This window comes from Haplochromis burtoni, unplaced genomic scaffold, assembly GCF_018398535.1.
Source record: "Haplochromis burtoni strain Fernald_Lab_line unplaced genomic scaffold, NCSU_Asbu1 Contig_80, whole genome shotgun sequence".
In the NCBI taxonomy this organism is placed as follows: domain Eukaryota; kingdom Metazoa; phylum Chordata; class Actinopteri; order Cichliformes; family Cichlidae; genus Haplochromis; species Haplochromis burtoni.
The window spans coordinates 1,856,649-1,873,116 of NW_024582441.1; the positions used below are offsets into that span (position 1 = coordinate 1,856,649).

Consider the following 16,468-nt stretch of genomic DNA (forward strand, 5'->3'; position numbering starts at 1 on the left):
GTGTGTGTGTGTGTGTGTGTGTGTGTGGTGGGGGGAAATTAGTGTCTGTCTTTCCCACTTATGAGAGTGTTTACTCCCACTCCCTCCTCAACATAGTCATGTATCAGTTGTGGTTGTTGAATGTAATCAGTGGGCACTTCCCGATCATCGCTGCATCGATTAGCTGATAAATGTTGGTGGGATTAATCATCCGAGATAGATCACTTTGTCGATGTCATTGTCTTTCTTACCCTGCCGTGCCACGCAGACCTAGGCTTCGCCAGCACAGACAGGACTTCAATAAGTGACAACAGAAAAGTGATAAATTGATCAAAAATGGCCGCAATGAAACAAGCCTCTTGTGAGGCCGCACATGTCCATTACATGAGTGTGTCTGCGGGGTTTGTGGTTGGAATACATCAAGGGCTCAGGGTCAAAGTTCAGCTTCATCCCAGACTGATGACCCTGCAGACTGACTGACCTTTTTTGGGGGAGGAGGCTGCACATACTGGACCAGCTAGAGAGAGAGGGGATGGGGGGGAAAGGGGTAGAGATGGGGAAAAAATGAGGTGAAATTTAGGACAGAAGGGAGGAAAAGCGAGAGCGAAGGTGAATCTAAAGAGGATGTCGGCGGGAGGGAGAAGCAGAGGTGCATGGTTACCGCAGTGGACCTTGAATATATCCTTGTGGTTTTGGTCGATCTGTTCAGTTGCCGTCTCCCCTGGTTTTTGTGTTTGGCTCTGCTTTTGAAGCAGTGAATTAACACCTGACCCCGGCTTCTGACCCTACCCCCTTCCTCCAGCTACCCCCTCCAGATTAGCAAATATGTGCTATCTGGTTTGGACACACACACTCACACGCACGTATTTATACAGCAACACAAAAACACAATCACACATGTACACACATACGTACTTAATGTATAGAGAGTTTAAAAAAAAGGACAATGCAGCAAGTGTACAATGTCCACACAACCTTTGCACATCCCATCGTCTGTCCACAGCTAATTCCCCCGAGAGGAGCCTCAGTGTGTCACTGCTTGTCACCATAACGGTCAGTCCGTAATGGCTGTCTCTCCCCACACAATGACCAGGGAGGCAGACTCCCCCACTGAGACACACACACACACTGACCCTCATTCATTTTTACCTGCACAGCAGAGCCTCCCCACACACACACACACACACACACACTACAGGACGTGCTCCCACCCTGGCATCCTACCACACCCGTCAATGATCAGCGGCTTTTGTTCATACAGTTTGACAAAGGATTTGAGTTCGTCTATCAGAAAAAAAAAATCTTTCGCGTTTAATCTGAAAAATATTCACTGACAGAACAAAAACCGAATCTTTGTGATTTTCAGTGGATCCACACATTCATGTATAGTGTAAGCAGCCTGTGCTGAATGTGTTTTTTTGTATGAAACCTTCTAAAGAGGTCTGTGACAGGACAAAAGGAAAAGCAAGAGAGCAACACGGGTGTGCAAAGTCACTTCACTTTAAATTAAACAGCAAAGTCATTACCACAGCGCAATCGTTTTATCTTAGAATCTGCTCTGTTGCATCAGCCTCTGGCATATATTTCTCTATTTTAATGTAGAGCTTTTTTTCCTGTATTTTGCTTATTTCAGGGTTAAATTCAGATATATTTTTTAATTAAAATAATCTAATCCAGTCTAAAATCTTATAGATATGATTAAAAAAATGATGAGGCTCTAATATGATGCTTTGGTTTGGTTTGTTATTTGTTGTTTGTTTTTAAAAGAGAGGGGAACTGAAATGAAGCGATACTAAAATCCTTTTTTTTCAAAGCAGCACACATTTCATAGTTTTTCTTGATAGATTACTGAAAATATTTAAATGTATAATTTTATAATTTGGGGGATCTGACAGGAGAGAAATGAGGAGAAAGAGAAGGAAAATAAATTGAACTTGGTGTGCTGCAGTTATTAGTCAGCACCTCGTATCCTCTTGCCTCCCTAATTAGAGATATTGTCATTACCAGAACTGTTTTTTTTAAATCATCTAATCAATAAATCCAGAGTGTTTCAGCATTAAAGTATTGGCATAATTTAGGAGAGACCTAACACTGTAAATTAGTTTATGCTTTTTTTTTCTTTCTTTCTTTCTTTTCTTTTCTTTTTTTTTTTTTTACCAATATTAAAAGATTTCTGTGGCTTCTGTGCCTTGATAGTTTCATTCAGACTCTCTCCTCTCAGCAAGAATCAAACTTCTAATTCTTGGCAGTGTTACTGGGTCATGTTACCCATTGGGCATCTCTTTCCCCTCTCACCCCCATCTCCTCCACCCTATTGTGCTGAATGATGATGGCCGCTCTGGCCGGTAGGTGAGAGAGGAGGTTGGGAGTGGGGGTCTCGGCTCGGTTGGTCAGCAGGATTTGTAGTGCCCCCCCTCCGCCTGTGAGTGTCAGCAGAGAGCAGGCGGCGTGTCTGGCTCGATTAGGTTTCCTACCTATCTTCCCACTGTGTCAGACAGAGGAGGAAGGCAGCAGAGAGGGGGAGAGCAGCGGGAAGTTGCCCAGAGGAAAGGCAGGACAACAGAGGAAGCAGGAAAAATACATCTTTTTATCCCTGCTCTCTCCGTCAAAAGCCCTGTACAGTTTCCTCTTTCTGCACGCCTCTCATTCTCCTGGTTTCAGCTCCTCCCTCCTTCCCTGCCTTTCTCACTTTGTCCTGCTCTCACCCAAACCCCTAATCCCCCTCCTTTTACCCCACACTCATTCCTTAATCTTAAAGCTCTTCTTCTCTACCAGCCCTTTATCAATTGTTCTCCCTGTACCTCTCTGTTACTCACCTCCTCCCTCTTCTTTCTGTCTATCACATCTGAACATGCCACCTCTCAGCATAACCCCTTTACACACTCCAGATGACTGCAGCACACCTTATTTTTTTTCTCCATCTTTTTTCCAGCATTTTTTTTGCTTTGTTTTTGTTGCTCCGTTTGTTGTCTTTGCCATCATCTACGCATCCTCTTTTGCGCCACATCACCACCTCTTCGTCGTTCCTGGCCTCGTCTTTGAATGCGTTGCTGCTCCGTCCACTCGTCTGCCTGACTCAGATGTTTCCATCACAGTTAATGTCAGAATAAATTAATTAGGACTCATTTCTAAACTGTTTTTTCTTTGTTGGGAGAACTACAATGTGGTTGTCAGAAAGCATTTGCCAAAATTTTTTTTCAACCCCAAGAAAGCTCACACCAATTTTAGTCACCCTGTCATTTTGTTGGATGTGATCAATTTTCTGTGATTTGGTCATTTTCAGCTCATCTCTGTTGTGTGAGGGTTCGGCTGTGTTGCCATGTATAGCTCGACATTTTCAGCCTTTCTCTCAGGGCCAAATGACGAATATGAAGTTTTCGCTTGTGGATGTTGGAGAATTATCATGGACAGATGTTTCCATTAACAATTACATAATGAAATGACAACATAATGACTGTTTCTTTCTTCAGCTGAGAAGCTACTTTCAGTTTCACAGTTAAAGTCTTTTTTTTCTTGTAGTGAGAGCGGGCTGTAATTTCAAACCCGGGTTTAACCACACAATGTTTCACAAACAGTCTTTCCGTGCCACCTCAGCACTGCTCATATTATTCAGATAACAAGAAAGCTTCTGTCATGTTCTACAAAACAGGATGTGTTTTCTTAATCTGTCAATGGCTCCGGCCCCTGAAAGACTTCATTTTGGCTGAGCAATGAAAGGCTCACAAACATCAATATGGCTGAGCAGGATAAGAAGAAAGAGCCATATTCCTGGTGTGTATCACTTTCCACCCCCCCCCCCCCCCCCCCATATCCTCACCCTATTTGTATGGTGCAGATATTGGGTCTCAAGCGAGAAATCAGGATTGCGTTCTCGCAGAATGGCAGCATCCGTCTGTTGAGCTGGAATAGGAATGTTATACGGAACCAATGCATCCGGACTGGCCTGGACATCTTGACAATACAACTTCACACTTTTTTTCTTCTCTCCCTCTCCATCTCTCTATGTCTCTCTCTCTCTCTCAATAAGTTACTCGCCCTCCATCTCCATCACAACCACCCCGGCGTGGAGGAAGAGGTTTGGATTAGGCCTAAACACACAATCATGTCGGCTAAGCCATGACTGCCTGCTGATCACTATGGGTCCACCATGGAAATAAAGTCTGTGAAGAGAAGAAAGAGGGAAAGAGAGAAAAAAAAACAACAACAACAAGAAGGAAATCCAGTCCACTTCATACGCCTCTCACTTCCATTCTCTTTGTGCGTTTAACGTGTGAAAACGGATTGCTGAAAGGATGTCAAGAAGCAAGAAGAAATAGATAGGAGGCGAAAGACAGTTATCCTTGCTTTCCCCGCGCCGGTCACACTACAATGTGCATGGTTGATAACTAATTCAAAAAAACATGCATGAGCTGGATTTATCTTTTCAAATCACTGGTACGTCTGAATGCGATTTAAAGGCTGTTTTTATGCAGCTGCCTGTGGCTGATCAATGCTGTTCCTCTTGTCATGCTGTGGGTCCATCACATTGGTATACAGCCTTTCAACACTGGGCGAAGGGACCATTTTGCATTGTCTATGGATAACATTTGGTTTTCAGAGTATGATGTATATGGATGGGGCTTGGGACTGTATTGTAACTGTCAGTGCAGAGAAGAGAACAGCCTCGGCACTGCAGACAGCGATTTCACCGATGTGCAGTCGTTGCTTTTGCCTCCTGCCTTTCATTCTCTCTTGCCCCCCTCCCGCCTTCCCAGTCCTCGCTCATCCTATTTTCAGCCTTTCATTTTTTACACAAGGGGAAAATGAGGAAGAACAAAACCAACATATGAAAACTAAAACATGACAGAGAGGGGAGGGGATGGGGAGGGAGGGGAGGAGTAACAGAGGAAGGAGAGGCAATCTCAGAAAACAAGAGGGCTTTCAAAAGTAAGGGATGAAAGCTAGTCAGGCTGTTATTTTTGAAAAATGATCCTTGTGTAGTGCTCCTCTTAAGAGCCAGGTACATATTATTTTATCTTCCTGAGGAGACTCAGCGAGGTGTTTCAACACACACGCACACACACACAAATAAAAAAAAACCTCAGTGATGCTTTCTTTAAAGTTGCACAATTTATTGTCTTTAATGGGATGCCCGACAGGTGTGTTTTAAATCGCTTATCGGCTTTGGCGTGAAATGTTTCTCTAATCACCTATCAAATTCTCAATTTTCAGATGCGCTTGCATTTTGACAACCAATTATTTTTAAAAAAGTTTTTTTTATACGTCAAATGTATGCACCGGTCCAAACTGGCAGAGTGCCCCCACGTTACAGGCAAAAAATGCACACTTCCCCTCACTAACACGCACTGCTCCTCTGTCCTTAATAGAGGCCGGTGCTGGCTGACACCTGAATTAGAGTGAAGCTGGCGTCCGCACAGAGTCATTTCGAGCTCCCACTTTGACCCTCAAAGCCAGGGATCCCACAGAGGCGCGTGATTTGATGCGAGGGGATGTTGGACTAGTGGACTGAGAGCCCTGAAAACATTTAAATGTCTCTTGGTTGCGGCTGGATCTGAGGATGTTGGTGCTCAGCGATAGTTAGCGCCTCTGCTCGCTGCTGCTGCTGCTGAGCCTCTGGGGCAGGCGTATGTTGAAAAACACAAAGAAAAGCCATGAAGTTTTATGAATATTGATGTTTTAATTTGTTTTTTATATCAGATAAAACATTTTCGCCTCTGTAGAAACTTTCAAAGGCTCTTTGGGTGTGAGCATCATGAGGCATATCCTTCATCATTACAGCAGCACAGATGTTTCTGCTGGAATATGTGGTGGTATGTGTGTGTGTACGCGTTCAACATGTGTCTCCTGTATCAATAGGTTAATAGCTGAGATGTCAGTTTCAGTGACTCGCTGATTAGTTGTGTGTGTTCACTAATCCACACTGGGGCGGGGAACTGTTGGCTTTCCCATTGATTTTAGCGTGGTGAGTAGGCAGAAGATAGAGAGAGGGGAGATCTATTGATTGACCCCAAATTAGCCCCCCTACCACAAACCGCCAAGCCATTCTGCTGTTTCCCGCACTCAGCAGCAGCTCCCTCATTGGGCGCCCGCGCTGACAAACATTCAGTGCGATTGGACGCTTCGACGGGGAGCGCAATGTCCTCTCTTTTGATGTCGCTTGATTTGGAAGTGTTGGCTGTTCGTGACTCCAGCTGTTGCTTGATTGGCTGTCTTGGTGAGGATGAGTGCTGCGCTGTTCTGTGTCTGATCACAGGGAGCGGCTCGGTTTTGGAGCCTTTGATGAAGCAAATAGTACCACTTCCAGAGGGAGGGTATTACTTTTTGTGTTCCTGATCACAAACTGTGACCTTATTTGTAAACCTCAGCTCTCTTTTCTATGGAATATTTAAACAAAAAAAGAGTGGATTAAAAGAAAAAAAAATCCAATTCTGCCCCGCCATCCACATCCGTCAACTTTCCCTTTTCTCCTCTGTTGTCCTTCATGACTCCCAACTGGTTCTTTATCACCATTTGTGTCTCTCACTCCCCGTCTTTCTCCGCCTCTCCCTCCAATCCCTCTTTCCTTGAGTCTAAGCTTTGAGCGCTCTCTCCTGAGCCTTTCCTTCCCATATATCACTTCATCTCATCCCTCTGTGTCTCCCTGATATTCCTCTTTAGGCCTCTGTCACTCTCTCCCTTGCTCCCCCCCTGTGTCTATGTAAGCAAGAGGAGGTTGTTAAACATTTTTCTTCCCTCTTAATTGTTTTGACTGGGCCGATTGGCATCCCGATTAGGCCCATTGATTTCCTGGCGCTAAGTGCATTGATTTTTAAATTTCGTATTGATCCCCGCTCTAAATCTCCTGCACGCTTACTCACACAGTCTCACCGTTCGCAGGGGCAGAGATGGAGGAAAGGATTGAGACAAGAAGGAAGGTAGAGGAGAGAGGGAAGAGGGAAAGGGGGAGAGACTGGTGTTAGGTAAATACACTGACCGGTGACAGCGTAGTGAATTAACAGAGTGAGAGACAAAGAGCAGGAGGTGAGGAGGCGAAACCAGAGTTATGAGCTTTAAGGGGAAGTCGAGTTAAATAAAACACACACGTACACACACAATACGGGTGTATACATGCAGTGTAGAAACAAAAGGCGCAAGAAAACACGGATAGCTCCGCAATCAAACTATTTTTAAAGCATTAAAGCGTTTCTACACAGCGTAATGGGGATTTTAAATCAATTTATCTTTAGCACCTCCTGCCAAAAATCTATGAAATGTAAAGGGAATCAATAATTCTGTAATTATAACAAGCGTCAGGAACGACTGGCAGTAACGACTGCCAGCCTGGTAGCCGCCTGGATGGAACATGTTCATCTGTGAAGAATGAGTCACTTTATGGGTGAACAAAGGTTTATGAGGGATAGACAGATATTGGAAATGTCAGAGATGGAATGGAGTGTTTTGTCTTTGCCTTGCTATTTCACACGGTCTGCAGAGCCTACTGGAGACGTGTGTGTGTTATTTCTGGCTTATGACTGTGTTAGGTTTTAGAGGCCCGCTGGACTCCGAATCTTACATGCCCACTGGTGTTTCTCTGAAGGTGGTGGACCTAATTGGCTGTATCCGAGTCTCTGTGTGCGTGCGTGTGTCTGCGCTCACACGCACGCTTGAATGTGTGTGCGAGGGCTCGATGTGAAGTAAACGATGAATTCTTCCGGCGCATGCTCGATAACATGTATGTGTTTGTATATATGTGTGTGTCTGCGCGCGCGTGTGTGTGTTTGACCTTTTCTTGGCTTAAGTGTTGAAGCTCAAATTCAGACATTCAGTTGATAGCATTTTCTTTTTATAGCCTCTGTACTTGACCAAATTGTGCTAACCTTTTCTAAAGTCATTTGCTGCTTTTCTGTCTCAGCGTGCAGTTGAGTGCCTTGCACAGCACACAATATATGGACCGTATGTAGCATTACTGCGTTGCAATTACAATTTACTCTGCGTTGATCCACTTAAGATAAGTGCTTTCAAAAGGCAAGCAAACTATTGTCAGCAACAGTGGGAGAAAAACTTCAATATCACGACTGTTGTCAAGATGATGTAATGCCGCTCCGCAGTGGCATTAAACACAGGATGTTTTAAAGAGTGCGCTTTAATAGCTGCGTTATTATGATGGCAAAGGCGGCAGTGACAGTTTTGATTAACCATTCTGTGTTTACATTTTCTGTCTGCAGATTGCATCTGCAGAAAATGTAAAATAACAGATTTCAGGGTTGAGAGGAGTGAGTGCTGGCTAAACAATGGGAGATAAAGTGTTTAAAATGCATACCCTGGGCTGAACCGCTGTTTGCTTTGTAGTTATGGGGCCTATGTTTGCACTGATGATAGGGATAGGGATGGCCTGACAGCACACATGGTCTCTCCCTCTCTCTCTCTCTCTCTCTCTCTCTCACACACACACACACACACACACACACACACACACACACACACACACACACACACACACAGAGGCTATTTTAAAAATATTCGGATACATTAATATGTGGCTTTCCTTGTTTTAGATTACGCATGTACAAACACACGCGGAGGCGCCCGTGGACAATAAGACTCAAAGCGCCTGATGGTCACCGCTACTGACTTCTCTTTTAGATGAGAAGTAGGAACCTGCGGACTCAGCACACAAAACCACATCAAACACACACAACGTGTCCCTCTCAGCACACATACACATATATGATCAGGGCAGATTCTCGCATAAGGTGTTGCACTCACACACGCACACACAAGCGCTGACGCTGTCCTTGCACACACACCTCTCACACAATCAGCCAGACGGACCGACACCACTTCGTCCAACACACACTCAAAACATAACCTTGACCCGTCGTACTCCCAGCCTGCAGTCTCATACATACTTCATCCGTTCACTGGGGGATGACACACACACACGTACACACACGACTTTTCTGCACACACTAATCACACGGGGCCTGAAAAATGCAAACTCATACCAGAGGTTTGTGGAAAAAGACAACAGCTCCAACTTTATACCTGATGGAGTTTTTGAATTGATAGGACTTTAAATATTTCTTCTTGGTAAACAGTGAAACGTGGCAGAAAGTCTCAAACTCAAAGCTACTCAGCTCATAAGGAAATAAAACTGAGGATGGGATTGTTTCATTTTTTTTCTCGGAGACTGATAAAATTATTAATCGATTATCTAAATTGGTGCCAATTAATTTTCTGCCCACTGACTAACTGATTGATCAAGCGGTCGTCGCAGCTCCGCTAATGAATTTCAGATTTATCTCTCACAAATTGGGACTCTGGCTCCTCGTGTTCATCCAAATGCGTCTATAAAATTAGAGCAGATACAGGCCTACTCAGTGATGAATTTCACTGTCAAAGACAAATTCGAAATAAATCTCTCACTGTGGACTTCGAGCGTGTGTCGCACTCTGATAATTTCCACAATATCCTCTGCAGCCCCCAGGGGCAGATTTTTTTTCCTGTTTTTTCTCTCTCCATCCTCTCCTGTTTGTTTCTATCCCTGTAAAATGCTGGTTGCTTTACTGAAATACTGCAGTGCTTTATCTGCCCTCTTTTTCCTCCCTTTAGTCCACTCTCCCTCCTTTTTTTTTTCTTTTTTCCTCCCTTCTCTAACCTCCCCATCCCGCAACCCAGCCCTTTAGTTGTTGTTGAAGATGGTGGGGGGTGGAGAGGGTAAGTGTAAGGGTGGGGTAATGGGTGAGGCAGATAGGGGAGGGGGTGGGAGCAGAAGCAGCCGAGACCCAATGACGTGGGTGCGACATGTAACCGTGGCGCAGGAGAGGAAATCAATACATGAAAGGATGAGGAGCACTGGGGTGGATTACCGTCTGGGGCCCTGGCTACTGGAGGGATGCAGGGAGATGGAGGGGGTGTAGATGAGGCCTGGGGGGTTGGATTGTGTGTGTGTGTGTCTGTGTGTGGAGAAGAAGGAGGGGTGGAGAGGGCGAGAGGCCAGATTGTCCAGTCCCCTCTCTCCTGTATCCCCTCCCCTGACCAAGCACTGCTTGAATCTTGACCCATCCCATCAACCCTCCCTTGGCTTCTAAACACCGCTCAGTGCCGGTAGGCTGCCAAAGATGGACCTTCAGCTCTCCACACACGCTCATACACACATGCAGGTGCAGTGGACTCTATAATGTGGAGTGAATACATTGCAGCCACTGTGTGTTAACTCTGCCGATAACCCTACACTATCTGTGTGGGGCATAATCGGCTGATATTACCAGTGTAAATTAAAGAGCCCCAGCGAGGCTGTGTGTGTGTGCGCGCGCACGCGTGTGTGTGTGTGTATACGTTTATGTGCCTGTGTGCATGTAAGTTTTCAGCAGGGGGCTTCCACAGCCCTGCCACAAACCCAGATAATAAATATCTATTATAAATATCATTATTATTGGGCCAATCTCCACCAATAACTGAGCCTCTGTGAAAGATGGCATGAGGGACCGAGCTGGATATTGGCAATATATCAGCATTGATTATTGAGAGTGCTGACAGAGAGAGGGAGGCAAAGTTAATAAAAACTAATAAAAAAGACAAGGAATACAGAAAGAACACGGGCTTTAGCTGGATCAGCTGCTTGTTCGCTCGAGGAAAGCGAGAACGGAAGGCGGAGGGCTGGAGATTGTGGTGTACAGTCATCGTTTGTGTGAGGCTGTGTGTATTTTCTGCTTCAACATACGTGTATCTGTGTACGTGAGCGTGCGTGTGAAGTTTTACCATTCTCATTTGGGAATTTTTTTCGTGTGTGTGAGTTTGACTTGTGCACACACACAGCTCACTACTTCTTCTTCTTCCACACCTGTATGTGTGTATCTTCTTGGATTGATTGAATCTTGGTTGGATGTGAACTCTGCAGTTAGGATCCAAAGCCTGCACCACATCTTGCCTTCCCACACACTGGCACTTACCAAGATCCACAAACAGTACCTGCCCACCCACTCGCCAACACATGCACTGACAAAGACACCAAGAAAACAAACCTCATAAAAGCCCATGCATCATATCCATATTATCTTGACAAATCTATACATCATGTCAGAGCATGGCATTATGTGAATATTACATTTTGCCATCTGTTATTGATGTGTGTGTGCACGGAGAGGATATGAGAGGAGTGTGTTGACGCCTCGCGCTGCCCGGATGAGCCGGGACAAGGCGACAGTGAGAGAGAGAGAGAGCGTTGTCCATTCTAATAGGGCCTTGTTAGGCCGCTGACAGAGCCAGTAACGCCACCGTTGGCCTCCTATTGATTCCCAACCGACGCAGTTATTGATGAGTGAGAATTTAATTCGACCAGCTCGTTTGTCAACATGACATCACCATTTAACTAAGACCGTGACATGGCCGCGAACACCCTCGGATGAGCCGGGCTCACACACGCGGAGCGGCGCGTGAGGACAAACACACACACATCCCGCCTGATCAGTACGAACCGTTTCACCGAGGACAAGGGTTTGGAGTTTTTTTTGTGGTTAGAACTTTTCCTCTGCTTCATCATTTATAATAAAAACTAAAAAAATCATGTTCAATATTCAAACTCTGTTTCTAGCCAGTCAAATCAATCATTCAAAATGAAGAACAGGCAATTACCAAGAGTGCAATAAACAATATGACTAATGAATGGTCCGTGTTGTGACTAATGTGTAGCCTAAGGATACTTTGGCTTTTTCTGATTGGATACATTTTTCATGCCACATCCTGACCTACAGCACATGACACAGAAAACATTTTGTGGAGAGAAATTGAACAAATTGCTTTCTATGAATAAATCTGCTTGTGACTACTGTAGGTGGGGAAAACTACGTAAGCCAGAGTATCAGCTGCAAACAAACTGATTTGTGTTAAAGAAAAAACGCTGAAAGCAAAAAGAACTTCAAATAGTATATTTTTTATTTTCTTCATTTGATCTGTTAGTTTGATATTTTGTCTTTTTATTGGAGATGTTGTCTAACTGAATCCAATAATATGTAATAAGTTTTGAAAAGAGTGATTCAGGAGTTGTTTTTAAATGTTTCACTCATTAAATAATTGTGGGGAGTAGCTGTGATGAACAGAGAAGTGTGTTTACCTATTAACAGTGTGTTTTCTCCATTAGCAGTAGCTTATAAATTTATTTGACGACATATATCAATATTGTGGCATCATAACGAGTTCATATATGTATATGATTTTTAGCAAATGTAATAAATTCTAAAAGTACAGCACAGACATTATGTAATGCAGAAAAACCTGCAAATCCAGTGCAGGACACTGCAAGCAGAAGTCTCATTTATTTTGTAATTTAAACGGAAGAAAAACTTTCTGGAAGATGTGAAGCACACAAATTACAAAAGATACACATTTATACTTTTTTTGGTTATTAAAAAGAATCATTCGGCAGTTAAATCTCAATCCCTAAACTTTATTTTTAGTTCCTGCTTTCCAGTATTACATCCATTACAGTATTTGTTATTTGTCCCTGAAAAAAATAGAAGCAAAGCAAGAGAGAGCGAGAGAGACAATTTTGGAAGAGCATTTTTCAATACAGCAGGGCAAAGATACAGCCCAGAAAACAATGGAACCAGCTATATATCTCTGTATGGATTGGGAGGCTTGATAGGGAGGGAGGTGGACAATCAGGACCATGGGCCTTCAATGAAAGCGGTCCAGCAGGGGTTATTGGCTGGAGCAGCCCCTCAGGGGAGCTCGCTCTCCCTATCTGTTTCTCTCTCTTTGGGGTTGTGGGTCTCACCACGTCCCTTGGGGACTGAAACTGTAGAGCCCACCTCGCTGCGGGGGCCCTATAGGCACCAAGCAAGAAACACACGGAGGGGGCGGTTTGCAGAATTCAGGTGGTCAGTCCCAGACAGATGGCCAGGTAGCGAAGCCTCTGTATTCTGTGCTTATTTTACCTGTCAAACAGTTTGCACCTGTGCAGACATGATGAGGGAAAATAACTTTAATAGAGGGAAAAATCGAAATTCTGCACATGCCTGAATTTGTGTGAAAGACGGTCAGTGAGAGGACATGAGAGTTTGTTTCTTCCCTTTAAAGTTTCAGCGTCTGCTGCAGAATAAGGAGATCGGCTCATCTGAATACCTGAAATCCACGCAGGTGTTTTGACGGCGGTGTGTTTTTATGTGTGACTGCCTCATTGATAGTTTTCTGTGTCTTTGTGGCCGCGTCAGGAGGAAGAAAAAGAAGAGTTTGGTAAGAAGAGCGCATGGAGGACAAATGGATGGATGCTGTATGTGTTAGCACCCCTCCTCCTCCCTCCTCACCCCCTCATCCACCTCACCCCTCCAACACCATCTTATTTTCCCCTCCTTCAATCTCACACACCCTCCCTCCATCCCTCTCTTCCACAGACGCGCACAACCACACTACATTCTACAAGAAATAATTGCTTTTGTCTGGAAGGAGTGCGGGGAGGAGGGAAAGGGGGCGCGCATGGCTCCCTTTGTGGAGAGAAGGGGGTCTTTGAAGGACAACTAGTCACTTCGCCCTTCCCTCCTTCTTTCCTCCTCTCTCTTCTTGCTGCCTCACCTCCCATCTCCTCCTTCCCTTTTATTACCCTGCCACCTTACTCCTCTTTCTCAGTTTTCCACTTTTCTACTTCTCCCCTTCCTCCTTTCCTTACTCCCCGTGTCTCCCGTTCTTCTCTCTCTCCCCTCTCCTCCTCTCCCTCATTGGATCTGCGGATGTCATCTGTCATATGTGAAGCAGAGGGAGAAGGACAATAAAACCAGGTTGTCTACTACAGAGGATGACACATTTTTCATAATTAGGAATATGCCCGTTTTAGTGTGCGGCTCACATTTCTTGGCAATATGGCTGTCTGCTGATGACTGAGTAAATGACAAGTCTGGTGATGATGGGAAAGTAATTTATTGCACGTGCAGTTTCCATTAAAACGGGCCTAATCGCCCACAGCATTAAGTGAGCAGGCATAAACAGTCCTGCGGGATGAGGCTCTCAGGCCCAACAGGAGCAAGAGCTCGCTCATTCCTATCGATTTGCCCGTATTGACTGCAATGTTTAACGTATAGATTTTTCTATTTAAAAATCCATATCGACAATAATCTGGCGTGTAAGCGTGCAGCGTTGACTGATGTTGGCCTGTAATTGACAGCATGTAACATGTCGGGAGCCCGGGAGTGGGAGAGGGCAGAAGGGAGGCCGGCATGCGTGGAAGAAGGGCTTCTGGTGATCACCTTTGTAATGGAGGAGCTTGTCCCCTGACACCTGGGCTCTCTTGTTCTTTATTTTTATTGTTGCTCTTGTTGTTGTCATTTGTATCCTGCCTGCAAACTCAAATGCAAGCACTTATGCATGCACATGCTGCTCTTATCTCACTGGGTTTATAGCCTGCACTGTGTTTTCAGTCTGCTTGATATTTTCTCATGCCTGGAACAGCAGTGGTCGCTCTTGTCTTTCTGTCTATCTGAATAATGATAGACCCTACTCCGCTCGGGAGGGCTTATTAAACGCAGCAGTGATGAGATGACTTAATTGCGTGCATGCTGGGTATCCTGGCAGGTATTAGCACTAAGCACCTATAGGCATCCATGGATTCTCTTCATCCCTACCCAAGGAGGCCAGCAGTAATGCACTGATCACCATTGGCATCATTATAGCCGGTATTATTAAGAGGGGGGAAAAAATCCAGAAATCAATACAGGATACCTTTTGCAGCGGTAGTGAAAACGAGGGAGATGGGGTGGTTGGTGGGGGTGGCGGTGGTGGGTGGGTGGGAGGCAGGAGGGAGGGATTGAGGGATGGAGGGAGGTGCGGGGGTGGGGTGGTGGTGATGTGTGAGTAGTAGCGGGTCCTCTCTCGCCTCAATGTTGCGGCCAGCCTAGTGGCAGATCGCTACAATCCTGGAGGGAGCCGGGTCGAATGAGCTGTTGGGGTTCCCAAATAATATCGGGGACAAACAGACAGACAAAAACAGACACACAGACGGATGGACGGAGATAGGCAAGTGTTCCGATAAAACGCGACACCATAATTCGGATTTCAGTAGATACGCTTTCTTATTTCCGTTTGGTTTTTTTTTTCGGTTTTTAGTCTGATTTTTTTTGTTATTTATTTACCCGCTATATTTATTTATTTGTTTATCTATCGATTGATTGCGTTTTAATTACTGCCTTGTGACAGAGAGCGAGGGAGGAGGAGCGTCAGGGCCAAGCGCGCGCGCGCGTTGTGTTTGTGTGTATATGTGTGTGTGCGCGTGTGTGTTTGTGTCCGTTCAGCCTTTTTTTGTCCCACTTGTTTATTTGGAAGCCTTTAATGAAGCTGTTTTAATTTAAAGAAGAAGAAAAAAACGCGCGAGCCGCCGCTTTTTGCCCACGCGGATGAATGTCTTACATGTAGCCTTCATGCAAAGGGAAGAAGAGAAGGAGCGCGTGCAGCTAGAGACCAAATACAGTATAGACCAAACCAAATAGTGCAGAAATCCAAATAAGACTTTCTAACTCTGCTGGCCTTGTTTTTTCACTGTCGAGCGCGTTGTTATGCGTCCTTGTTGTGCTGTTTTAAACTGCAAAGCGAATACCAAAGCCAAGCCCGGCCGGTGATGCTACAGGAATAGGCTAGCGACTGTTCTCATGCCTCCTCACACCTACAGGAAACGTTAACTGGTGAGGAGCGAGAGAGGAGTGTGAGGGGATAAAATAAGCTCCCGGGCCTCTATGTTTACTCAAGGAAAACGATATAGCGGAGCAAAGGTAACAGAGAGACGCAGGTGCATCGACGACAGACAGGTGACACGCAGACTTGTGTGTTTTTATTATTATTATCAAAGCTTACTTACAATAGGCCTGCAATTGTAACACAACTTTTCCTGTAGCCTGTAGAAGTGAGCTCTGATCTCCGTTCTGTCCGTCTGTGTGTTGGTCTGGACTGTAAGATAACTGCTTCACTCAAGGGACCATCCTACATAAATATATATATATATCTAAATATAAATACTATGTTCTATGCACATTTACACCAAAACAAAAGCCGAGCACCAGTCTACAGATGTAAATAAAGTGCGCAGCTGGGGCTACATGTGTACACACCTAACGGCGAATGTTCTGAGCTCTCCATACCAAATATTGTCCAAAAGCTGTCTGCCAGAGAAACGGACGAAAGTGCAGGAGCTTCAGAGGACGACAGAGCTTGTTACAGTACATCTGACAGATTATTTGCATCAAAACAAGAAGCCGGAGGAAGATCATGTTTGTTCCTTTGCCGGTGCCGTTCGTGTTTCAGAGAGCTACCCCTGACCTCAACGCCTGGCGTCTCAAATCCCCTCTGGCTCTCCGCTCCAACTCCGGTAAGACATTTTTTCTCTTCTCCCTGCTACACCTCCTCCATGTCGGCCAAGCCGCGGAGACCCGCCCCGCCTGCCTCGCTCGGTGCCGATGCACTTGCAGCGGGCAGAGCTGGCGGCGCACACACCCACTTGCACACGCACACACACACACACACACACCTCGAG

At 45.1% G+C, this 16,468-nt stretch overlaps 1 protein-coding gene across 6 annotated transcripts in view; it reads left to right on the forward strand.

The window, feature by feature from the left end:
• Nucleotides 1-16,468, forward strand: part of pou2f2a (POU class 2 homeobox 2a) — a 76,408-nt gene that overhangs the window by 10,971 nt on the left and 48,969 nt on the right. The window contains exon 1 of one of the 6 annotated variants that reach the window (XM_014334454.2): nucleotides 14,786-16,303. The exons of the other annotated variants lie outside the window; for them this stretch is intronic. Within the exon in view, the coding sequence (XP_014189940.1) occupies nucleotides 16,204-16,303 (100 nt within the window). The 5' untranslated portion in view covers nucleotides 14,786-16,203. Of the gene's footprint in view, nucleotides 1-14,785; nucleotides 16,304-16,468 lie in introns of those variants that run through there. 6 annotated transcript variants of the gene reach the window in all.